The 25,939-nt window shown below is 38.3% G+C and overlaps 1 protein-coding gene and 1 long non-coding RNA gene across 3 annotated transcripts in view; one reads left to right on the forward strand and one right to left on the reverse strand.

Moving 5' to 3' along the window:
- The window catches only part of LOC135239379 (uncharacterized), a 50,459-nt gene extending 40,414 nt beyond the window's left edge, over window positions 1–10,045 (reverse strand). The window contains exons 1-2 of the long non-coding RNA XR_010325359.1: window positions 9,929–10,045; window positions 6,442–6,499 (exon numbers count right to left, since the gene is read on the reverse strand). This is a non-coding gene — a long non-coding RNA (uncharacterized LOC135239379). The remainder of the gene's footprint in view (window positions 1–6,441; window positions 6,500–9,928) is intronic.
- Window positions 1,602–23,865, forward strand: olfm1b (olfactomedin 1b). 2 transcript variants are annotated; one of them, XM_064307988.1, is made up of 6 exons: window positions 1,602–2,059; window positions 13,788–13,937; window positions 14,972–15,127; window positions 17,038–17,257; window positions 21,270–21,376; window positions 22,789–23,865. In XM_064307988.1, exons 1-6 carry the CDS (start codon window positions 1,994–1,996, stop codon window positions 23,461–23,463), a joined length of 1,374 nt encoding a protein of 457 aa, XP_064164058.1. In that variant the 5' UTR covers window positions 1,602–1,993; the 3' UTR covers window positions 23,464–23,865. The 2 variants fall into 2 exon arrangements, with proteins under 2 accessions (XP_064164058.1, XP_064164057.1); XM_064307987.1 differs by lacking the exon at window positions 1,602–2,059 and adding an exon at window positions 10,082–10,588.
- Window positions 23,866–25,939: the final 2,074 nt, after the last annotated feature.

The following is a 25,939-nucleotide window of genomic DNA, read 5'->3' on the forward strand; positions in this document are numbered from 1 at the left end:
TTAACTGAAATTGCATTACATAAAAACAGAACCCTGTTTCCACTGTGTCATGTTGCTTGGTAACCCAATTGATTAGTATGCCTTATGCAAGCTCCCACTTTGTGCTTTTTGGAATTACAGGGAGTAGATAAGGCCACGTGGCTTTGAGCTGTTAATGCATGATACAATTCAGGCTGGATATAGGCTTTCTGAAATATAACTTCATCCAAGCTTGACTTGTAATCACTTGACAGGACCATTACACTTCTTTCAAATATAAAAAGCTATGACATGGCCTCACAATGAGTGAGGCTCGTACTAACAAAGAATGCTTACACACACACACATATGTGCATGCATGCACGCACATATAAAAACATAAAAAACATAGAACTACACATTATCAAGAATTTTTTTTTTCAGTACTAAAAATGAAAAAAAAAAAAACATGCTAATGAAAATATAAATTAGTATGCTAATTATAGATCATGGTCTTGCCTTCAAATAAGATTAAATACATTCAGTGTTTCTAGTTTCTGCTCTTAATGGAGATTGCCGAGGAGCCCGAAGAACACATTTTAAAACCCAAAAAAAAAAAAAAAAAAAAGCAACACTTTACTGGTATACCATGCACTGCAAATTACCAAATGTTTTGTAGTTAGATCTAAGCAGAAAAAAATATAAGATAGAATGAATTTAGCTTATACCTGCAAACCCCCTGCCCCTGTCCAGCTGTGTATAATTGATGTGCCCTTTTCAAGCTGTAATTGGAATCTTGGTTCAGCTTTACAGTGAGGTTAAGGGATATGACTCCTCTGGCTGTCTTCTTTCCTTGAAAAGGTCTACCCCAACATTGGTTGTAACTTGCTAGCTATTATATTTCTATGAGTTCAGTCACTTTCAGCACAGACTACTCTGAGGCACTTAAAAGGACATTCAGTTTACAACTGAAAGCATATTATACTGCCTCGCTGTAAAGAGTCTCCTGACTGAAGCATGTGCAGATTTTATTTGGTCAGCAATGAGAGGTAAATACCCAGGTGAATTTTTGACTCCTTACAAGTTTCTCTGGTTTTCGTTGGGTCATTCAGATGCTGATGTTGATATCAGAGAACACAGCAGTGATCTGTTTTCCTTTTCAGCTTTATTTATACGCTCCTGGGAAGTAAAATAACTGTCATGGTACATACAACTATATGTAAAATAATCACATGGGTGCCATGTTGTTAAACCTACAATTCGAATTACAATAATGCTTTGAAACTGTATGCAAAACTAATTTGAAGATTACACTGTAAAGTTTTTGGCGGTTAACTGCAATAAGGATTGCTGGTTGCTCACTCCATTGTGCTGAATGATAATATAAAACAGTACTACTACTACAAATAATAATAATAATAATAATAACAACAACAACAACATCAGCGTAATAATACGTTGTGACTGCTTTTCCAATAATTGAACACTCTCAAATTTCACAATTGCAAAATATGCATGCATGTATCATAATTAAGAGCTTAAACATTAGCCAAATTGTTGATTAAACAGTAATAAGCAAATTCTCTCTCTCTCTCTCCATCTCTCTCTCTCTCTCTCGCTTGAATTTCCCACGCTTGTTCGATGTCACATCCGGTTTCAGCTCCGTGGCTAGCTCCTGCTTTCCCAATTTTCCTCTCGCTTGTCTGTCTGCCCCTCTTTGAGAAGCAAACTTTTGGTAATAGTACTATAAATATTACGTGTTCCGTTCAATCGTATTCCTTTGCAAAGGCCTATTGAAGACTGTCGCGGCCAGCGGAAAGAGGAAAAACGGGCAAGAGCAACGAGGAAACTGAGATGCAATAAATATGCAAAGTGACGGCTCCGTAAAACAGATTTCTTGCTATCCTTTATTTGGTTGCTGAAGGCTGCAGAGTGGACTGCAACAAGACGAGGGTTCTCTGAAGTGAAGAATATTGAGAGGGAGAAAGGGACAATCTGTATGTAAGAGTGCTGGTGCACACGTCGGAGGCAAGAAATGCAGCCCGCAAGCAAGCTTTTGAGTCTTGTCCTCCTCGTCTTGATGGGAACAGAACTAACCCAAGTAGGTTTGCAATCGCCATTTTCCTCCCTTTAAAGCTACACCACCACTTATTAGCCCGCTATTAAGGAGATACTTGTGTGCATCGTTTAAAATGGTCTAGAGTATTGGGCAGATCTTTAGTTTAATCAGATCAGTGACTATTATCCCGGTTTTATGTACGTGTAGTATGATAGTCGACGGGTGGCCAGGGCAACAACAGAATTATAAAAATGCAGCATTTTCACACTATAAAGCAATTTTGTAACAGATTGAAAAATGGAGATGGGTGTGTGTGACCAGCAACCTTGTATGCTTCTAAGATTTCAGTACACATTCTATATGCTAGTTAATTCATAACCTAAGTTTGGTGTGTTCTGCTAAATAGATACGTTCAAAACACGGATAATATCAATTGCTTACATATTGATAGCGCCTAGCATTGTTCATGTGCTGCATTTCGTCATTCTTTTTTACATGTATATACTAAAATAAAATAGGGTAAGTATAAGAAGTTACTTGCAACTGTCGTAATACAGGTAGAACACCTTGGCATACATATTTTTGTGTTTAGTTATTGAAGTAAAACTCCATGTGGTGTGAACAGCTCAGTCAATGGATATTTATGTGAAACTATCCTTAGCCTAATTTTTTTCACTGTTTTTGTTTTATTAATATTTTTACTCATTTGCCTCTTACATACAACTTAATTGTGCCTAATTCTCTCTTTAGAGTAGGCTGTTCATAACATGGAATGAAACAAAAGATGTAATTACCAACTTCTGCAGAGTTTAAATATAATGCTAAGTGATTTTGAGGACGGAGCATATCTTGCCTCTGTGAAAAAAAATGGCATTAAAAATGTTGAGGTAGGTGCACAAACATGCACACACACACACCCCCAAATAGACACACAGACATGCACACACACACATTAGAAACATGTATTGTTTGGCATATACTCATGAATATGTCTCCTTTTATTTTAATATTTAAAATACTGAATGCTTCAGTCATTTTTACAGGCTTTCATCTGCTGAGGTGAAAAATATCACTTAACAAGAATGGTTTCAGCTATTCAATTGACCCCAAATATAAAACATGCATAGGTACCTAAAACCAGAAACTATGAAAGGATATGGCACAGTTCTGGCTGATGGTACACATGTATTCTACAAAGTATATCAAAGAAAGTAAAGTCACCGAAGAAAAAGTGGGGAAAGTACAGGACTCTTCATACCAAACAAACATTACATCAGTTTAACGTTGTTAAACTTTAACATTGTCTCTAATCTCATAGTTATTTGTTTTAAATTTATAGAACTGAAAACAAACATTGTATATGTATCTTTGGAATAGTGAAAAGAAAACGGACCTGTGAATTGTTATTTAACATTTTCTACAGAGAATCTGTTGCCTTCAGTTCATGTCATTCAAAATCTACTTTGATTGCCAACAGTAAGTACAGCATATTACGATATGAAATATAATTCATTTTCTTTGGTTCTGTTATTAATTCTGATGAACTTAAAAGGCACAAATATGTGTGTTACCCACAATTTCATGATGATTGAGCGAGAACAAACACACACATCCCCCTTTCAGCCCACATAACATAAGGTGCCAGAATCAAAGCTCCAAGCTATTTTAACAACTCACAATACCAAAACCTTGGATGGAAAATGAAACAGCACAATACAGCTTAGGATTCTTATTTCATGTCTCAAATATTCCTATTTTTCCTGTTTACATTTCAAGTGCCTTGTATTATGGCTTTCTTTACTCAAAGTGCTGGGTGTGGTATAAAAGTATAAATAAATGTTAGACAGGCAAGCATCAGTTTCTTCACATACTGCAGAGAGTAACTACTGTTGATAATGCAGTAGTGTACATGTGTACATTCCTAAATATTTGAGTAAAAACTATTATTGGAAGAATAAATATAATAAAGAGTGGATATCTGTAGTGCAACGTATACACAACCAAATATGACATAGTGATATCAAAACGAGATTTGGTGAAAACCTTTACATATCTTTTCTCCTTGAGGAAGGGTTGCCCTTCATTGGAAACTACTTAATGGAAAATATGAAATAAGAGCCGCATTGATGGATTATGTTTTGTGTTGCCCAGCTTTTGAAATGTATCATTATTGTATGCTTAATTTTATGATGAGATTTATAACATGCTGGAGAAGCCACAAGGAAAGAGGGACAAACTGATAAGTAGCACATGATTATTTCTTCATATTTAAACATATGTCACTGTCATCTCCTAAAAGCAATACATAACTCATGGAAAGCTCCAGAGTTGCCATATGATTTACATCTAAAGTGTGTGCATTTCATAGCATTGCGGTCTTTGGGCAATAGTGTTTGGGGGAAAGTGATGAGGCTGTATTCTCCACAACTGCTAAAATTGACACAAGCTGCTGTAGTATTATAGCTCAGCTTGGTGCTTCTTTGAGTATGCAGGTTTTGCAAGCGCTCACAAGTGTTGTCTAATTGAGTGTAGAGCAGCAGACCTTTCAGAAAAAACAAGAATTTTAATGAGGCATCTGCACTGATGGACTTCAGAAGAGAAGTGCACTGAGATGAATATTAATGGTTTTGGAATGGAGGGCTTTGGCAGAAGAGCCTTAAAGAGACTGAAGCCTACTGAAGTTCTTATTGTACATTACATTTGTGCAGATGGGATGATTCGTCTTTGTCTCATAGTGGTGTCATTATTACTAGTAGAGCATACTGAAGCTAATAGAAAGACAGGAGGAAACCCTATGATGGTTCGAGTCGAGTCTTCTTTTTTATTCTTCTGTTTTTTTTTTCATGATTGTTCAATGAGTAGTTATTCTCACTGAAATGATCAGCTATGTTTAGGGTGTCCAGTCTTGGGAAATGGGCCAGTGTGGGTGCACATTTTTCTTTTAGCCCAGCACAAGGACACCTGATTCAACTAAATAGCTAATCATAGTCTTCATCAAGACCTTGACAAGTAGAATCAGGTGTCTTAGTGCGAGACTACAACAAAAACCTGCACCCATACCAACCCTTTTTGGATAAGATTGGGCATCCCTGCTGTAGAGCTTACTTAATTAGAGAGAATCTTCTAATTAATCCGTGGAAGTTCAATTTCAGAGAGAAAGGGTGGTACACTATTAAAAGTCTTAAATTAGCTTGACAGATTGAGGAATTTAATATGTAATAAAGTCATTTGCAGATGGCATTGCATCAAAATCCTCTATATTTTTATGCTATTTGTGGCATGTTAGTACTAGACAGATTCAGGCTGAGCTATTATAGAAGTTCTAAAATTGCATTATTCATTCCTTTAATGACAGCAGTTTTGTAAATGTTAGCCTGAAGAGACTGAACGTGTTTGCTTATTTACTAGAACTTGTGTCAGTGTCAGGGCAATTGATACAAGGGAGAGCTTAGGTGAAAGTCAATACTCATTAAGTATAGCTGGATTTAGGTTGTGTTTTCTCTAGGTGTGTCGCATGATTAGGTTGACAATACCTCCTGCACAAAAGCTCTTCCTTTGGCTATTTTAATCGTTATCATTGTGCCGATGCATATATTTACATATTTTCATTCAATATACATCATTTATTATTTACATGAAGCAAGTACATGCTTATTTGAGCCTTGCTGTTATCACAAATACATATGATGTTATGTGTTAACATACCTTGCAAGGGCTGATGTCCATCTGGCTGGATAATGAAAGGATAGGTTGTGCTGTGCTTTCAAGTGTTGTGCTGTTAAACATTCACTGGTGAGACTGAGTAAATTTCTCTGTTCACAAAATGCATTCACATGCTTAGTTGAAATAATCTTATGACAATGAAAGGCAGCCAGAAAAGTATGTAGGGGAATACTTGTTTGCAAAAAAAAGAAAAAACACATCTCAAAGCAGGTGAACCGCAGCATGATCCAATGCAAGTAAGGACATCATTCTGTAACTGTTCTGAACTTATCTTGTCTCTCGCACCCAGCCCCAATCCTTCACGTAGTGTGCTTTAGATTGACAGCATTGCATTTGTCTCTACCGTTGAAGCGGTACAGACCGACATCTACACCCCTGCTTACATTCATTCACAGAAATTCCTTAAAAACTCTTATAGTGAAAACCACACATGCACATGCTTAAATATTGTCTATAATGGGTTTTATTTTTTTTCAGTCAGTGATTCTCAGTTGCTGGTGTTGGCCCCTGTAGCACCCCAAGGGCTCTCTCTCTCTCTCTCTCTCTCTCTGTGCACATTTCAGAGGGATCTGAGCAGAGTTGTTTAAAAATTTAACACCCCACTCTCCACTATACATCACACATACACGCACATGCACACACACAGACCCAGGTGCGCGCACACACACACACACACACACACACAGACCAGCTTCTCTTACCTTAGCTCTTCCCCCCAGCCTCTAGAATTTTCCCTCACAGTAAAATCAATCACCAGTCCTGGAAAATAAAAACAAATGTTTTCTGTGCAGGGACATGGGAAAGGATGTGTATTTTATGCAAATTATCTCCTGTAATACATCACATTTTTGAAGGAGAAGGAAAAATAAATGGCCACCGTGACACCTTGCATTATAATAAGGAAGGATTTATATGTGCCCCAAAGAAAATAATTGGTAGGTCACCCTTCAGGAGATACTGGAAATCTAGCATGATTGTGTTACTTTTACAAGAGAAGAACAGATTGGTGTCTGTTGGCTTTTATGGGAATAAACTGTCAAAATATGCATATTAATCATTTCTATCTATCCTGTGAATTCCGGTATATCACTTTGTAAGGACCACAAATGTATATAGTTTTACAACAAAATAGTACATTTCCTTTCCTATGACATATTCTCTGTGATCTTGCAAGGATTGGTTGAGTAATCACGTGGTAATATATTGAGCTTGTATCTGAGCCTTCCCCCTACCCTCAAAGACAAATAGCAACTGCACTGCATAAACAAATGAAACAGCACACAGTCACATCTACAGAGTTATGTATGTGTTTCAGCCTGCTGAGGATGATATGCTGTTTTAGGCCACAAATAAAATGCACGTGGGAGAGGAGGTCATTGAGTGCTGCAGTCTGGGTCAGACAGTTTACAGCAGTCACAGTGGTTATGTGTGACCTTAGCAACGGCCATTTCTAGACTAATAAATATAGTACCCTGCTTCCAGTCCAGAAGGTCAGTGAGAGGGACAACAGAGATGAAAGGTTCAGTAACAGCGAGATCAAACTAAGAGCTCAGAATATCAGAACTACAGAGCTATATCTTTTTCTTTGTTGTCTTTGATTTCAAAATGGAAACCTGTAACATCATTATGGATTTCTTTATGGGAGAACTATGGACATAAGAATGTTTCATATCGGATATAGATTTGCCTTCCTGCCTGTTGATGTGCCAGTATGGTTGCTTTGACTGTATTGGATACAGCATCTCAGGATACTGTGCTATAAAGTATATAAAGTCATAAAGTAACTTTTCAAATACCTTTCAAGATATTGGATTATAATGGTGAATTCCAGTACAGTGGATAATTATCAATGCAGTGCATGAAATCCTCACAATGAACTGTGCTGTTCCTATAGTAACTGACACTAGTGTGCATGCACAGTGTATGTTGAGATAAATATTCTTCTAGAATTTTATCACATGGGTGATCTAATTGTTTTCTGGTTACTATATCACTTTGTATACATGTCTTGGCTCTGATTCACTGAGGGCACACTGTCCCTATTCCATTCCTCACTGTGTGGACAGTTTCAGTGTTAGTGCTACTCAGTGGCTCCAGTAACACTTATAGGCCAAGGACAGGAATGATCCAGCTGTGCATAGCTTGCTTGCCTTACCTTCTGCCTCACACATACATGAGTGATTAGACATTGCGAGTGCACACAAGCAATACTGACACTCACAGTACATCTCTGTAACAGGTGCACACAAGGCCATACTCATAGGCATGCACACACTCACGTGTACATGGCCATGTTCACCCACAGGTCTGTACATGTGTTTGTATGCAAATATGGCTACGTATTTGTGTACAGCACTTTGGTCAACACCAGTTGTTTTTAAATGTGCCTTACAAATAAAATTTACTTACTTACTAATGTACTTACGTTTTTTTAGCATCAGCTGCTCACATTACAAATCACCCAAAACATTTTGACATGCTACCATGTGGAAAAACCCCAAAAGAGCCTTTAACATTACCTATCTCACTACTGAAAGGATTTATTTTAATTCAGCTTTTGTATATGAATAATATAAAACACTGGGAGAATTGATTGATTGATTTGTCCTTGGTATCTATAAAAAATGTATATTATTTATTTATTTATTTATTTATTTAGCCTACTTTTTTTTCAACGGGCCAAATTTACACATTCCAAATGTCGACGTTTCATTGCACTGGGCTATTTGTTTGGTGAAGGAGAAAGGGGAAGGATTGAGTGAAAGTGCATAAGTAGATGTGACCTACTTTAAGCGTTCTGCGGCGAAGATGCACTGTGTGCGATGTTTTATTAAACTGATTTTCGGAACGCCCACTAATTGTAACAGATCGTATCTGTTTCTGCTGTGGGAATTTAATTACAAGAAACAGGGTGAGCAAAAAATGGCTTCATTATCGCATAATAATAATAATAATAATAATAATAATGTTTTTTTGTGAATTTGATAGTTAATTTGTTGAACAAACTACGAATACTTAAGAAAGAATAAGAACGGGAATATACGATAGCCTACAATACGATACGATACGATGATACTTTACTGTCTGATTGTTCTGAAATTTGTCTTGCGTCCTAGTGCCAACAGTTCCACATTATCACAAGAGACAAGCGCTGTAAGCTACTCCAAAATACATTAAATAGTATAAACAATATAGTAGTAGAACGGCGAGATATATGATACTAGATCAATATCGAGATATTGTTTAGTATTAATTATATTTTCAGACAAGCGTACATCAAATTTCACATTCAACATAAGGCGTGTCCATGTTGTTTCTTACTGTGCTACTACCGGTAACCAATCCTATATAGGCCTATACGTATTTAGATACATATTATACTTATAATACGAATTAATTAGTTGAAGTAGCAAATGTCATGATTTGTAGGCCTATATAGAAATTATTATCGGCTACTTAATTTTTTAAAAGTCAAGGGAAACGTGGAGCAGTGCCTCAAAGTGACCATATCGAGGATATAACAGAATTTAGGACGCCTCAAATCTAATTAGGGTGCAGGGCATTCCATAAAGTGTTAATGTGTGTCGTCAGCATGAATGCTTGACCGTGGTATACGAATACAGCAATGGATACTCAAGAGCAATACCACCAGTAGCAACACGGTGGCGATCGAGTCATTCCGTTCATTTTTAACACTCCTGCGGTAACAGTCGCCTCTGCTTACTTAGAACTGGCGCTTCTCTGGCGTTTTCGATAAATCACATTTTTATGTATACAGCTAGACCTATTGTATTGACGGTGTCGTAATTATGTGCGTCTTAACACAATTAGTAGGATACTGGGTTTTTTTTTTCTCTCGAAAGTACCATGTTTGCAAAATAAATAACTCTAACATTAAATACATCACCCATAGCCTACCCTGTTTGTGTAGTTTTATTGTTAGTCAATTTAAGGTTATTTTAATAACATAGAATGATTGTATGTGTATATACATCATAACCGCGGCGATGTCTGTCAGCTATGTAGACTATTTTATTCATGACCAACAGTTCGCATGGGTTGTGACATGTCAGATGGTCATTAAGCACTCTGCTTCCAGATACCACACGAGAACAACGACCTTCGCAAACCTCCCTACCATTACACAAGGGATGAATCCGGGACAATAAAACGCAATTTAAGACTCACAGGCAACGGATCCCAAGCGGCATAGGAAGGGCGTCTCGTAAGCAAAACGAACCTGACATCACATTGCGCTTCGTTACATAGATCCATAGAATCACCTCCCCCTTATCCTTTCCGAACAGCATTTCTACAGTCACTCGCACTTTCTCGGCGAGCAAGAGAGGCGGATCTAGGCATTTCACGAAATAGAAAAGACTGCCGCCAGAGCCAGCAGAGCACAGCAGAACAGGGGATAGTAGACACTGAGCTAATACCCCCTCATACCCACTTCTCGTATAGACCTGCAGGGAAGCGTCACAGCTTCTCCAGACAACCACGCCGGGATATTTTTGCTCTCCGTTACTAGGCACAATAAAAGCTCCTTCGATCATATGCCAGCAATGCCCAACGCCAGACTGTCCGAACTGGGTGCACGGGTGCCGCAACAAGCTTTTCCTGGCAACATGGATTGCCACGAGTGTCCTCGGCTGGAATCTGTAGAATGAAGGTTTTTGAGAGACGTAGAGCGCAGAGATGTCGGTGCCTTTACTCAAGATTGGGGTTGTGCTTAGCACAATGGCTATGATCACCAACTGGATGTCGCAGACGCTGCCCTCCTTGGTGGGACTGAACACCACCAAGCTCGCGGCAGCACCTGGAGGGATACCAGATCGGAGCACCGGAGTAAGTTTGTCTCTGCTGTGGTTTTTAATTGGTCAGGATTTAAAATCTCGCTCGTTTATTTCGAGTAATACCTTTAAATTTGAGCATTTTTCCCCCCGTTAAATATAGTTATAATTGTGTAGTACCACTACCACTACTACTACTAGCCTACTACTACTACTACTACTACTACTACTAGAACTACTACTACTGCTAAAAACCGTAATACTATAAGACCACTACCACCACCATCATTATCGCCATATGTTTATTGAATTTACGACTATAACCATTATTTTCGACTTGTAAAGTAATGCGGATTTTCGGTTGTTTTATTGAGGCTAAAAAAAAAAGATTTAGTTTTAATATGTTTATTATATTAAAATATAAACACGGTTCAGTCCATTGATCAGACCCAGAACGATTTATTTTCTTTTGTTAGACCTGTACAGGAAGACATGAATCTTCCAGCTGTTCCAAGAAGGGAGGGGGAAAAGGACCCATTGTAATTGTTGTAGTCTAATTGTTGAACGATAGAAAAGGGAAGCGAAGGTGTCGGCATCAAAGCTGACCGGAGTCATGGGATTACAAATAATTTCAGTTTTATATAGGAGAGAATTATCCATATTACTTTGTCCATTGACGTAATCCATGGGGATTTATGTTTTGGATCATCTTTGCTGAGCTTTAAAAGGTCCGCAATTTAAAGGCATTGTAGAAGCATATTTCAATTTGAAAATCGTGTGTCAACATGCCCCACAAATTTCTAGCTTGTCTCTTGCCCCTTTGCCATGTTTTTATCCACTTTCTTTGTTTGCTAATAACTGCACAATAATGATGTTTTGCAACATTTTTGTGGTATGATATTTAAATTGAGGCATATTATAATTGTGGACATAAATTAAGATACATTCTGGCTAAGGCCAGTTTATAATTGTGTGATAGATGACACAAACAAATGCACAATCCTGATTTAGTTATTTGTTTTGCCATATTAGATTTAGTTCAATTGTTGTCATTGTACTGCTCACCTGGACTTACCTTACATTTGTCAGATTTACCAGATGTTTTGTCAGTACCTCTGATGTTGATAATTAAAATGCTATTATAAGTCAGAGTGCAAGTGTTTTAAGATAAATAGAGTAGCCTGTGCTTTACAGTACAATGGGTGCATTCATCACAAATGTCAACATACTGTAGCTAAAATCCAAGCCAGGCTAAGAATGGCATTCTTTGGGGTGAAGGGCAGGAAAGACATGCAACCAAAAAATATTGATAAGGACACAAACTTATGGTTTTGCACCATATTAGATACAGTTCTGCAGGGGTCGTTATAAATTAACACAATTCAAAGGGCCTTGAAATAGCCTGATTGTTTTAAATCATTTTTTGTTATGCCGTTAAGGACAACATTGTTGGGAATACATCTGGAAATGAGTTGCTGGCTATTTGTGAGAGCTCCTCTACACTATGTGTGTGTGTGTGTGTGTGTGTGTGTGCGCGCGCGTGTGTGTGTGTGTGAAAGCTTTATTGCTTTGTAAATTCTTTGCACTCATCAAGCAATCAATATGTATTAAGAAAATGGTCAAGATCCATTAAAGGCACACACATGTTATGGTAATCCTCCATTAGGTCTTAATGCCTTGAAAGGCTACTCAGAGTGGTTTTTGCTTATCTTTTGTTAGTTTTGCATTGCATTGTCTAATATAAGGCCAAGACTTGTCCACGGATTATGCAGAGCATTCTTTGTTGCCATTTCTTTAGAATGGCAACAGTAGTTGCAGGGTGATTACAGTCATTGACATACTGAAAGAATTGGTAGTTTAAAATGAAATTGTAAAAATAAATGCTGAGTATAGTACATGGAAGAAAAGGCAAAAGCGTTTTTTTTTTTTTTTTTTTTTCCAAACCATGTTTATCATACTAGAGTAAAAATGAATTAATGAAATATTTTACAGATCATTCTAGAATTAGTTTTAAAAACAATTGAAGTCACTATGCCTTAAGCTGAGCTGGTTCTGACCCAGCACAGTCAGAGTGCAATGAAGTGGTTTCATTTGTTTGGAATCCAGAGATATTTTGCACTTACATATTAAAGGCTGTTATCATAATTCTACTTTATTCCATTTCAATTGTTTACACAATGATGGGAAGGGCATCAGTTCTTCTTGTCTTTTGAGTGGTTAAAAGAGTAGGCACTTGATCGTTACAGTCTTATCAAAGTGATTCTATTTAATCCTACTCACTGTCTGAAGATAGTGGATGAGCCCAGACCTCGGAACAAAGTCACCTTGTGACTAGAGACACAGGAATAATAGCATTATATGATCCAGCTTGTGTGGTGGTAAACTGAACCATAAAAGTGTCCATTTGTAAGGGCCATATAAATGAATATTTTAACAGCACAGGCTCCATGGTGGACCCCCATGAGAATTGTGCAGCATGTGGTAGACGTATTTGTCCAGATTAACGGAAGCTCTTAGTGTCCCTGTCTGTCATCACTCATCCAATAGCTGATACCTGACGCCTGGCTGTCTGAATTATGGGACAATCAATATCACCCCGGAACAATAATCAAATTAATGACAAACATGACATAGTCCTCCAATCTGCTGAGGCTCTGTTGGTGTATGTGGGGTATTCACACCCTAGATCTTGTGATGTTATTCAATTCAAAATGAGCTGAAGAGCAATATTGTATTCTATAGTGTTTTTAATCTATTTATTTATTTTCAAATCAATGGGAAAAAGTGGAGTGTAATTGTTGTTGTGAAGGTGTGTATCAGAATATCAGGTAGGGCTCAAAATATATTAAATTCGACAATTTGAGCCCTCAATACAATTATTTGGGGCAGAAATTGATTACTGGAGATTGAACACACTGCAGCCTCAGTGGAGAGCCACAGTCCAGATGGCACATTACGTAATCATGCGTAATCATCTCACAGACGTGACTTCAAAAAAAAAAAAAAAAGTAATAAATAAATGGATCGTGCTTTGCACAAGTACAGCTCAGTCCCTGAACTGCAGGACAAAAGATATTTACAAAATTCGATTTTATAAAATTTTACAACAAAATTTCTGTAGGAGACACAATTTTATTTTGGTTTCCTAGATTGGACCAGTGTAATGATTCTGTCTTTTGTTTCCCCGCCTGTCCTTTTTCCTTCCTCCTTTTTGTCTGTGACTGTGTACCTCCTCCTGATTGGCTCCTGCCCAGGTGCTGCCTGCAAACCCAGAGGAATCCTGGCAGGTGTACAGCTCAGCCCAGGACAGTGAGGGTAGATGTATCTGCACAGTGGTCGCACCCCAGCAAGCCATGTGCTCACGAGACGCCAGGACCAAACAGCTGCGGCAGCTGCTGGAAAAAGTAACCACGACAACAGTTGCTACAGATACCACCCTTCATCGTTCTCTGCGTCACTCCACTCCATGCCCCTGACACCAGCCGCACAGGCGCTGCACCCCACTAAACCCTCAAGCCACACACTTCTTGTCTAACCCAAGTCTTGGCCCCTCCCCTCACCCTACCATAACTAATTGCCCTGGGAGATTGAGAGGAATCACACACTAATAGATTCCCTTGATAATAGCTTTCAAAGGGAAACAGTTCACACAGGCTTTTCACCACATGGGTGACACTATCAGGAAACAGGAGAACAAGCTCAGCAAGAAAAGCCCTTTCTGTCCTCGTTGCCGTAGTTCAAACTACCTTGCTGTCAGCAGCACATCTACGTGACCTGCATTAAGGTGTCATCTGTGACATTGCCACTTGTGCTGATTAGTTCCTCTCCATAAGATACAATACAAAGTTCAATCAGTTGCTGCAATCTGAAGACATATTTTGATGATATATTATTTACCTCTATGGCTGCAGCTTGGTTTAAAGTGTAGATGGATTCAATTCCCAATTCTATAAAGTTTCATTAGTGCATGAAAAAATGTTGTATTATACTTATGTATATCTTACCTGGCATACACAAGACTGCAAGTGTGTAATTTAAGTATTCAATTTGATTTGAAATGAGCATTTTGTGAAAGGGCTGTGTTATTTTGTTAGTTGAAAAATAATGTAGGGCTGATTATGCACTTCCTCTGTAATATAGTAGTTTTGAGGATTGTCTGATTTTCAGATTTTCTGACAGATAAAACGGCTAACCAAAAGAGTAAACACCTTGGTAAAGCCTTTAAATGCTTTTTTTAAAAATCTGTGTTATATGATGTTTTGCTGTGTTTGATTTGATTTTTATCACAATTGATTCAGTAAAGGGACTATAAACACAAATTTATCTAACTAGATGTGTGGGATGCAGCAGTGCCATATTGTTTAGCCCAATTTGAGTTGAACTAAAGAATAAAGCATATCCAACGCTAAGTGACACACTGCTCTGCTGCCTGTTTCAGGTCCAGAACATGACACAGTCCATCCAGGTTCTGGACCAGCGGACCCAGAGGGACCTACAGTATGTGGAGAAGATGGAAATTCAACTGCGCGGTCTGGAGACCAAGTTCCGACAGGTGGAGGAAAACCATAAGCAGAACATTGCCAAACAATACAAGGTAAGCTCCTATTGCCACCATCCTTCAGATCCAGAGAGATCTTCTCCCAAAGCCATTGACTGCCCAATTGACTGGTTTTAGCTGGGCTTAAGGTCAATGTACCTTATATAATATCGCTTCCCCCAAAATTCACCTGAAAGAAAATTGTGAGCCTTTTGTAGTCATGTCAATGGCATAGTATAAAGATAGACAAAGAACTACTGTGAACATTACATTCACAAATTTACAGCCTTCAATCATAACTGCTAAGCATTGTATATCTCTGAAGAAAGAGTTCACCTTTATGTATTATTATTATAATTATTATTATTACTTGTTAGATGAGTGGCAAAAATGTGCCAGTTCTGCATGACTGGGAATGTAAGAGATGTAGATGGATAAAACTGGGTACCTAATACCTATGCATTGTGAAGCCTATTATTGCAAAGCTTTACCCGCCTATAGGTTTGATTGGCTCCCTTGTTAATGGCCATTTAAAAATGAGAAATCCTGATGTCATGTACAAAGACACTGTTCATTTAAGTTAGCCATTTTTGCCTCTTTATTGAGTTAAAACTATTCTGCTATATTATAATGTAGCCATAGCTGTCAGGTTGCAGTAAAACAGTTTGGAATGGCTATTCCCACCATACCAATTTGTACTTTCCACAATCACAATTTCCGGCAAAAGAAATGACAGTCTTATTATCAAGTTTTAATTAATGTTATTTAGTAGTGAAGCAGCATGACAAATGTGTATTATATTGTGTGCAGAAATGTGCAAAGCTATTACAGTTTCTATTCTATTACCTATTACAGTTTCTTTGGTATACAATGCTCCACCATTATAGCAGGTGACTCCCCCATAGCAATCCTGCAATTTGGACAAAATGTATAGTTGACGCATTGGCAAACGGAATACTTGGAGCTATGAGCTAAACATATAACAGCAATTTTGTTAAAATAAAAGGTTGTTTCCTAACAAGGAGACTGAATAGGACTGTATGCCATACTCACTGAAATTCACTGAAAAATAACAACCTTATCAAATATAGTTTTATGATTTTGTAGGGCTGTCTTTGTTAATTATTGATTACTAATTACTAGTTGGTTTGGCCCATCTTAACATCTCAACATAATATTGAGCCTGTGTGTCTGTGGATATTTGTGCATGCCATGAAACTCACCCCACTTGTGCTTCTGGTATGTCACGCGTGCAGTGATGTGCATCTGGGAATGTGGAGACTTGTTTATTCTGTGTACATTAGATAGGCTAGTGAGCTAGATCCCTCAACAGTATCTCATTTTCTTGCTTGCAGGGCTAACTTTAAGAAATTTTATCAATGCTGCAGAGACTGAAGAGGCAGTTCTATCCAATGTTACCCTGAACTGGGCTACTGATTTTTCTTTTCTTTTCTTTTTTTCTTTTTTTTAAGCATCATGCAATTTATTTGAATTTAGCACCTTAATCACTAAGGACCCCAGCCCATCACTGCTCTCTGCCTGCATGTTAACCGTAGCGTCATTCCATACATAGCTTTTAAAGCTTATTATTATTATTATTATTATTATTATTATTATTATTATTATTATTATTATTTTGTTTGTTTGTCAGTGGATATTTGGTTACTAAAGAAAAACTACTAAAATGACAACAAAAGAAACACTTTGTTGTATGTGACATGAAGCATGTAACCCTAAGATGTTGCATTTTAAAAGATGAAAAATAAAGAGCTTTCCCAATTGTTTTTCGTGTACTGAGGACTCGTTTCATACTGCTTGTATTTTTTTGGATATCTGCTCTTGGTGCTGTGGAAGGTCTTAGGCACACCTGCATTCACTATAGGGAGACAGTCAGTGTAGGGCAAGGCAGGTGTTTGGACAGCAATTTGCACGCATGACACTGAACCAAGCTTATTTTAACCTTTCAGGCAATAAAAGCGAAAATGGAGGAACTTAGGCCATTGATACCAGTGTTGGAGGAGTACAAAGCCGATGCAAAATTGGTATTGCAGTTTAAAGAGGAAGTCCAGAATCTGACGTCAGTTCTAAACGAACTTCAGGAGGAGATGGGAGCCTATGACTACGAGGAGCTACAGAACAGAGTGTCAAATCTTGAGGAGAGGCTCCGTGCATGCATGCAAAAATTGGGTAGGCGCAGAGAACACCCCCACCCTATCCCAGAGGGAGGGGTCAGACCGGAGCTGAAATCACTCACACCTCCAGACTCCTGCTGTCTCACACCTGCCAAACATCTGCAATCCAGTCACTGCATACCACATCACACACACAACACACCTGTGATATTTTTGTCTCCCACCCTCTTCAGGTTTCAACTGTCTGTAAAAAATGTTTAAAAAAAAAAAAAAAAACATCACCTATGTTGCCTTTCTTAATTCTAACACACCTGGCCTGAACATATCTATGACACTTACAGCTTCCCATCACTTTTTTATTATATTGTTTATAAAATTAGTACACATGCCTATACCTTTGCCTTATTTGCAAATAATGCACCTTTGGCTTCAAAATACCTGCCTGACCACATTTATTCAGTCATAAGGTCATGTAAAATTTCACAACTTACACATTTTTCATTGTATTTTTTTATTGTTTTATTTTTATGCAAAAAACAAATGCTCACCATTTACTGTGTTCCACATTCGTACAAATTCAACGTGTAGGTACTGTACACTGAGGCTTTGTGGAGCAAAGTAGATGTGGTTTTTGTTTTTAGTTATTTATCTGCCCACATTTATATATTGTTTTTAGATGAATTGTCAGCAAGCTTGCACTTATCTTGCCTTTCATACACTTGTGATACAACAATGACTGAGAACAGAACATCTATAACAGTTTAATATCAAAACAGTATGAACAAGAATGAGGTATGTGCCATTTTCTCACTGTTTATATTATGACCACAGTTGCATTTAATTCTTATATGTGGACGTTTATTTTAGTTGCACAGATGCAGACACACTATGATAATCATCACTGTGTCCTATATAATACGGTTACCGCTTGTCTATGAAAAATAAAGGTAGCTAAGGGAACACAACCGTGGGAAATTTGAGGATCTGTTTCTCTAAATTGGCTATATTGCTAGGAATAAACTGCTTTTTCTGCATGTGGCAGTATAAAGAAATGCAACTGAAAATGAGGGTCGTGGCCCAACTCCACCTCAGAAAAATCACAGATCAACATTTGTTCTCGTTTGACATGCAGTATCTCCTATTTCACCCTTTATGCATCCCAAGCCCTTCCGCAATGACTGATGTCCTCAGAATGTTTGTTCCCTGCCCAGGGCATCAATACAGAGAGATGGATGGCAGGAATCAAGCCAAGGTGCACACAGTTAGAGGAGACAGAGAGAGGTCAGCCTGCATTGGGGCATCTTATTTCTCAGCCGCGGCCCCTCTCCTGGCTCTCCCTCCCCATGGTGATTGGCTCGGTCCCTGTCGGGCCAAGCTGATTTCACCGGCTGGCTCGGTCTGAGACGCTGATTGAATAGCTGAGAGGCGTTTGGCCCGCACTTCTGTGCGAGGGGAGAGTGATGGCATGTGACGCACGTACAAAGGCCATTTATCAGCGGGGAGCATGGCAGCTCGCTGTAAAATAATCAAATAAATAAATAGTGTTGGGCTTGCACAGAGATGGGCTTTCTGTGGAGGCTGTGGCCCATCTGTGTGCCTGTGGGCAGGACAGACTGCTATTCCTTCGTGAATGATGGAGGAAAAGCACAAATTGCTATCCTTTTTTCTGTCCTCTCTCTATTGTTTCTGTTAGAGAAATCCCCTGGAAAGCCCAGTACATTGCTGAATTGACACATCGACTGCTAGACAGCTGCCCCTGTGAACAGCTGGCTGATCAACATGGATGGATTAAGAGCCTTTTCAGTGCATGCACAGTACAACAGTTGAAAGGGCATTTTAATTTCAGGACAAAATGGCATTTTATAAACAAGAGGGGAAAATGAATACCTTGTAGTTGCAAATTTGGAAGATTTAATGATAGAAATATCTAGAGGAATTAAAATGTCCGGTTTTATATGCTTCATCTACATTGAAAAATATTGATTGTGAAGGAGTAATTCCTTTCACATTTGTACAAATGAGCTGAAAACCAAATACACCAAATTATTATTCTTTTTTTCGTAAAACTCGTTTAGAAATATAGTTTTTGCTCAGATGTAACCCTGTTTAATTTTCATTGGCATAGGTTTATAAAGCCCTTACAATTTTGTTCAGTTAATGCCAACACGAGATTATAGCTTCTGTCCTCTTCTTGGTCCAAAGCTATGAGCAGTTCTGACACAATATTATAAAAATAGGACAGATTACTGCTTTCAGTAATCCCTAGGCTGCATGTAGTTCTGGATATGCAATGTAAGGGATCTATCTTAGTATCATTACAAACACAGTGTTGTCTTTCCACTGACGTTTAGTGAGCTTGACTTGATACTCGTTGAGTATTTGACATAAATGAGAGCACTTCATGTTATTTCCACTCAAATTTACCAGAGATGCTAAACTGTGCACTCAATTATTCAGAACTGGCAACAGTGAGTAAACCAGCTTGTCAGGTTTGGTAACAGTCCATTAGTGATAAAAATACATGAAATGTTAAAACTGTATATTTATACTATCCAACACGTAGCAGAAAAGAAAACACTGCACTGCTCCTTTATGGTTCTCTCTGGTCCATGGCACAGTGTTGGTGGAAAAAAAATCTTTAATTGCCCTCTATCCTTAGAAGTAGTTTCGCTACAAACAAATGGTCTCAATGTGTGAGAATGATGCATTGCTCTAAGAGACAGATGCTGTTATCTATAGCTGTGCCTGAAGATAGCACAGCTACTGCTGTTCACTGTGATATGATTAAGACTCATAACAGTTCTCAGATCAGCAGCTCAAAGTTAAAAATACAAAAGAGGTGTAAAATCTATCAGCTTTTTTGTCACAATGAGGCACATAAGGGGAAATGGAAGGAGTGTGAAAGCAAGCAGTAGTTAAGGAAAAATATATTTAAAAAAACAAGAATATAATTCAGATTCCCTGACTCTACTCCATGGGGGGGGGGGGGGTGGACAAAAGGAGAGCATTGCTCTATGCATGGAGGGATTAACAAATAGTGCAAGTCTGTATCAGGGGATTATCAAGAGTAGCAACAAGCGCATGGCAACCGTACCATCTGCCCTTCTTCAGACAGTCATGGTGATACAGAAGGACCTGACACACTGGTGGTAGGGAGAAAGGAAACAACTATGTGACCATCAACGATTCACAATCACCTCAACTCTTCAAGTGAAGAATATGCTTTGTCTCAGTAGAACAATGACAAACAATTTAGAACCTTGCAACACCTCATCTCTTCAAGGATAAATGTTAATGATTCACATACACTACCCACCCAGACAGCCACCTTTAATTGCAGTCTATGAAAGTGCAGTAGTAATTGTCTTCTTCGCCCACCTATTAAAATTGTAATTAAGCAGCTATGTAAGGTATAATTATGTGTTACATTATGTGTCAGGACAATTAACACCTTGAAAAGAGGACAATTTTGTTTGCCCTACTAAACTTTACATCTTGTTTAGCTAATTGAGTGATAGCTCACATTGTTTACCCAACTTTAGTGGTGGAAGACCTTATCAATTAATAGCTCCATGTGCAAGTTCTTACGATTCAGTAGGACCTACAGTTAGTGCAGAGCAGAGTGACTAATTATAGCCTAATTATAAAGGTGCTGTATATGCTAAGGAGAGAGAGCTCACTGAGCACGGCAGCGCCTAACTCTCTTATTAGAAAACATTGACAGATTCCACACATCTGCCCTAGTTCTGCCTGATTACATCAGCCATCGAAATGGAGGAATTTAATTTAGCAATGAAGAGTGTTCTTTACTGCTCACCCCTTTGACTTTCATTCTGTCATTGCCTGTGTCACATTAAATGTGTGTGTATATATACACTGGACAGAACATCAATCATGAAATACATTTATAGACATATATAAACCATACACAACTAACGCATATTTGGTCAGAAATGCTTTTGTGTGGGCTTGCGCATGTGTGTGTGTGTGTGTGTGTGAATGTATATATGAACCATCAACTGTATATTTTTGGAAAAGGAACTTACAGCTAAATTTAACCCTTGCAGCTTGCGGCAAGCTAACGGGGATAAGTGACCCTATCACTATAAAGACGTCTGGGTCGAGGTTTGGATCTTGGATGACTGATCCCCTGGCACCTGAGGGAGATACCCGGGTAAGTCCTGGTTGCACACAAACTGGCACGCTACGCACATTAGTCCTCAGGGGTGCATTACCCTTGCCACACAGTGCAAGACACCATTTGCTTAGTATTTATCAATCAATTATTCCAATTATTTTTCACCTTGATTCACTGGTGAGGGAGGCAGATGTATGGATTTGTGGATTATCAGATCAAAGTCCTGTTGATTCCTCTGGACTTTGATATGGACAATGCGCATGATTAAAATTCAAGCCGCTTGTAAGACTGTTAATATCAACATAATGCAGTGAACTGGACACATCAAGAAAATGGTTTGGATGGCATTCCCAGGTAGAGCCGTGATGCAAAGCATGGCGCATCGCTTAACCCAAATTACTTAAATAAAAACCTCAGCTGTATCAGTGGATAATATGTAAGCCATGTAAGTCACCCTGGATACTGGCATCTGCTAAGCATATAATGTAAAATATTAGCAATGTTCATTGGGCAACTGTTAATCAAATGGACAGCACAGATTTCATTATGGCAACGCATTAAAATGCAAATAGTGGGGGTAAATCTCTCTGGTTAATACTGAATCTAGGCAGTCAAGTCATTAATGAAAGAAGCAGAGTCTGGAAGGACATTAATGTCACTGAATAGTTTTGAATACCAGTCTGCAGTTTGTGTGCAGTAAGTTAAATTGTGCAATATAGTATGCATAAAAATTCCAGTGAGTAGAACTGCAGTTTTAGTTGTCCCCCCTCCCCACGGGAAGGTTACATCAGTTTGACTATGGAACAGGATTGGAAACTACCGTTCATACTCTTACATTACACGTACATAATCAAATGCTAACTGTCCATATCATTGCGATTTAATGTTTTTATTGATTCTTTTGGTTGGCAGGCGCTTGCTCCAGTATGTGAAACAGAGCATGTTATGGGTTATTAGAAAGGTATATTAAAGTTAATTTTCTGTTGTCTCTTATTTGAGAGCAACATATGATGGTTCTTTACCCATCCACCTAAAATTAGCCTTCTGGTTGATTCTTCATCAAAGCAGTGCTCAGAAGTGATTGTGAAAAGGAAAGGTGATGGACAATTTTAGGTTATCTGGAAGTCCCACTTCCCACCACAGGAAGCAAGGCAGGCTGCTTTGAAGCAGCTGAACAAAAAGGCTTTTATCTTGAAAGGTCTTGATTGTCATTACGGCTCCCAGACAGCAGTCAAATGATCGCAGTCATCCCCTCTTCTGTAAATTAAGGATGAGTGGAAAGAACAGCATCTTTCACCATTTTAAAAAAAAACTTTCTGCATCAAGGTTAAAATCTTGGTAATTACTATTATTTGTGTAAAATTATATGGATTATATAATACTTGATAGATTTTTTCTTTTATTTTTTGCTGTTCCACCTGACCTTTTTCTTTGGTTATGTCTTCTAGGTGTGGTACATGGATGGCTACCACAACAATCGCTTTGTGCGTGAGTACAAGTCCATGACAGATTTTATGACCACGGACAATTTCACTTCGCACCGTCTCCCTCACCCCTGGTCTGGCACTGGTCAGGTGGTCTACAATGGCTCCATCTACTTCAACAAGTTCCAGAGTCACATCATCATCAAGTTTGACTTCAAGACCTCCTCTATTAGCAAGTCTCGCCAGTTGGACTATGCCGGCTACAACAACATGTATCACTACGCCTGGGGTGGCCACTCTGACATTGATCTGATGGTGGATGAAGGGGGCTTGTGGGCCGTGTATGCAACCAATCAGAATGCGGGGAACATTGTCATCAGCAAGCTGAACCCCAACACTCTGCACATCATCAAGAGCTGGACCACAAACCACCCGAAGAGGAGCGCCGGGGAGGCTTTCATGATCTGTGGCACACTGTACGTTACCAATGGCTATGCTGGGGGGACCAAGGTGTACTATGCCTTCCACACCAACTCCTCCACCTATGAGTACATAGACATCGCCTTCCAGAACAAGTACTCTCACATCTCCATGCTAGACTACAACCCCAAGGACAGAGCCCTTTACGCATGGAACAACGGTCATCAGGTGCTGTACAATGTAACCTTGTTCCACGTTATCCGCTCTGAAGAGCTGTAAGCACCCCCTCAGAGACATTCTGTGTATCACACGACACGTAAATGTAGTGGGATTATGCTACAGAGAAACATAACAACATAAAAAATATCAGTTTTCAAAAACTATATGTGATGTACAAGAAAAAAAAGAATCACTAATAAGGACAGATGCTAAAACGTCACGCCGTTCTTTTTTTTTCTTAATGAACACCAACAAACAGGATTGTTACAGTTGCAGTGTATCCCAAGTATAACCTTCTGATGTTTGATCATTCATCAGCTTTGGGAGCTTACTGATAAACTCAGATGCTTTGTTTGCAGAGAGTAAAAGGGGAAAATGTGCTGTGGAACACACAATGAAGAACATAATCCAATCATATCCTTTTATTGGTAGCAAATAAAAACAGGTCTTGGAAAAAAAAAACACGCCAACTCAAGAAATGAAGGCAATGACTGTTGGAAGCACCCTGTTTATGATTCTTGTCTTTGTGGTTGTACGTGAAGCTCTTCTTTTTTCTTCCATTCTTTTGCATGGGCTTTTTTATATGACCATAGTCTGCTCTTATGGATGTTTTTGCTGTATGATGCTATAAAATCAAATGGGGTTAGTTAACTTGTGGGGCAAAGCTTTTTCTTGATTTAGCTGTCCTTTCCGTTTTTATGTTTTTGTATCACCTTCCTGTTGGTACTGACTGTGCTACTTTTGTTAGATTGAACTGTACAGAAAGAATCTATCTAGCTCATACGTATCTTTTTATTGAACAAAAAATATTCCAAGACTATATATATATATATATATATAATATATATATATATATATTATATATATATATATTTATGTTATATATTAATATATATATATATATATATATTTATATATATAAAACAAGAACGTATCAAGCTAATTATCTTTGGGGCAATGATCTATCCGTTGGCTCCTCTTTCATAACTGAACTTACAAGTCTGCTATTTGTGTTTCTTAGCAGAGATAAATGGCTTACACTTTTGCGCTTACTTGGATGTGTGTTGTACCTGCCATGAGATAGTTCATGTTAATAAACAAAGGAGTTTTGATCTGAGCTCGTGTTTGTTCTAAACTCGTCTGGAGTCAACCTGGATCTTCTCCCACTGTATCACAAGGTTTGACACTCAGTTTTGTCATCATTAAAGCTTGGACTAAGTTGTATGGGGCTGCTTGGCACAACTCTTGCTATATATCTACAGTCAACACTTTCAACCCTCTACAACAAGTAATTTATGAAATGGATGACAGTGACACACTGATGAAAAAAATACACCATCAGCCTGATGCACTCCAGCAAATCTTTACTATAAGCAAGTTAACTTATGGCAGACAGACAGGCCAGATTATACAGATAAATTCCATTCCACATTAATTTCCACATTCAACTACATTTTAGCTTCACTGCACATTCACCAGTACATTTTCCTTAACTATAATGATGATGATGAGAATAATGTTATTTTGTAACAAACGTGGTATTATACTTATATATCTTCTGAGCAATAATATTCAAAACAAGACAATTTGGCACTCCAGCCGCTTTTTAAATATAAAGGTACCTTTTTAAGTTTTACATTTTTCTTAAAGAAGTAAAAAATGTTTCACTATTTAAAAAAAATAATTTTACTGTTTTATAATCACGTAAATGAAAAATTCTGTTGTATTCATTTGAATTATTTTGCAGAGTTACTAGTCACAAATCTACACTCAAAAATTAAGTGCACAGGGGCAGCATTAGAGGAAATGGTCATTACCTGGGCCATCTGTAATGTGTTTGCCATTCACCAATACCACAGTCAATACTACACAGACTGCAATTGTCAGGGTTAATGAAATACAACAGAGGACAAGATGCTTTTGAAGAAATACAGTAAGAACATCTTAACTGTAATACAGTAAGAATATAGAATAACAGTCACTGTGTCCAGCAAATGTCCATGTCTGTGATTTACTCATCTGGATCCATCTAAGACACTCTGTTACTCTGGTCACTCTGTTAAGATAAAAGACAGCTAACAGAGTCTATGTATAATGCTGCAAAGGACACTGTCTCCTAGTTGGCACCTCCTGTCCGCTATCTCCATCTTTTTTGCTATCTCTGATGTTTCAATCAATGAATAAATGATGGCTTCTATTTTCAGTCAAAGCACAAACTGTTCTCTGCCAGAAAATTTATCTCAGACCTCAGTTCTAGGGGCAAGAGTGCTGCCCCATATCTGGGGCTTTGAATTACAATCAGCACTGGGAATCGGAGAGCACCTGTAACACACAAGGGCTATATGAAACAATGTTCTGTGCAATAGGGATGGAGTCAATTTGCAAGAGAGAATGTGGTGTTTTTTCTCTTCCCGAATCCACCCTTGTTCCAAGGAGCTGAATTGCCCTCAGTATCTTTATTTTATTTACGTATTTTGACTCGACAGATCTGATCCCTGCAGAGTGTCTCTGAATTAAAAGCACTGATGTAGGGGGA

Source organism: Anguilla rostrata, chromosome 14 (genome assembly GCF_018555375.3).
Source record: "Anguilla rostrata isolate EN2019 chromosome 14, ASM1855537v3, whole genome shotgun sequence".
NCBI classification, from domain to species: Eukaryota; Metazoa; Chordata; class Actinopteri; order Anguilliformes; family Anguillidae; genus Anguilla; species Anguilla rostrata.

Excerpts from the sequence above, each read along its gene's own strand:
- olfm1b (XM_064307987.1), top strand. The coding sequence starts at position 10,439 with ATGTCGGTGCCTTTACTCAAGATTGGGGTTGTGCTTAGCACAATGGCT. Across the intron at positions 10,589-13,787 it reads TACCAGATCGGAGCACCGGA|GTGCTGCCTGCAAACCCAGA; the intron begins GTAAGTTTGTCT and ends GCTCCTGCCCAG. Across the intron at positions 13,938-14,971 it reads TGCGGCAGCTGCTGGAAAAA|GTCCAGAACATGACACAGTC; the intron begins GTAACCACGACA and ends TGCCTGTTTCAG.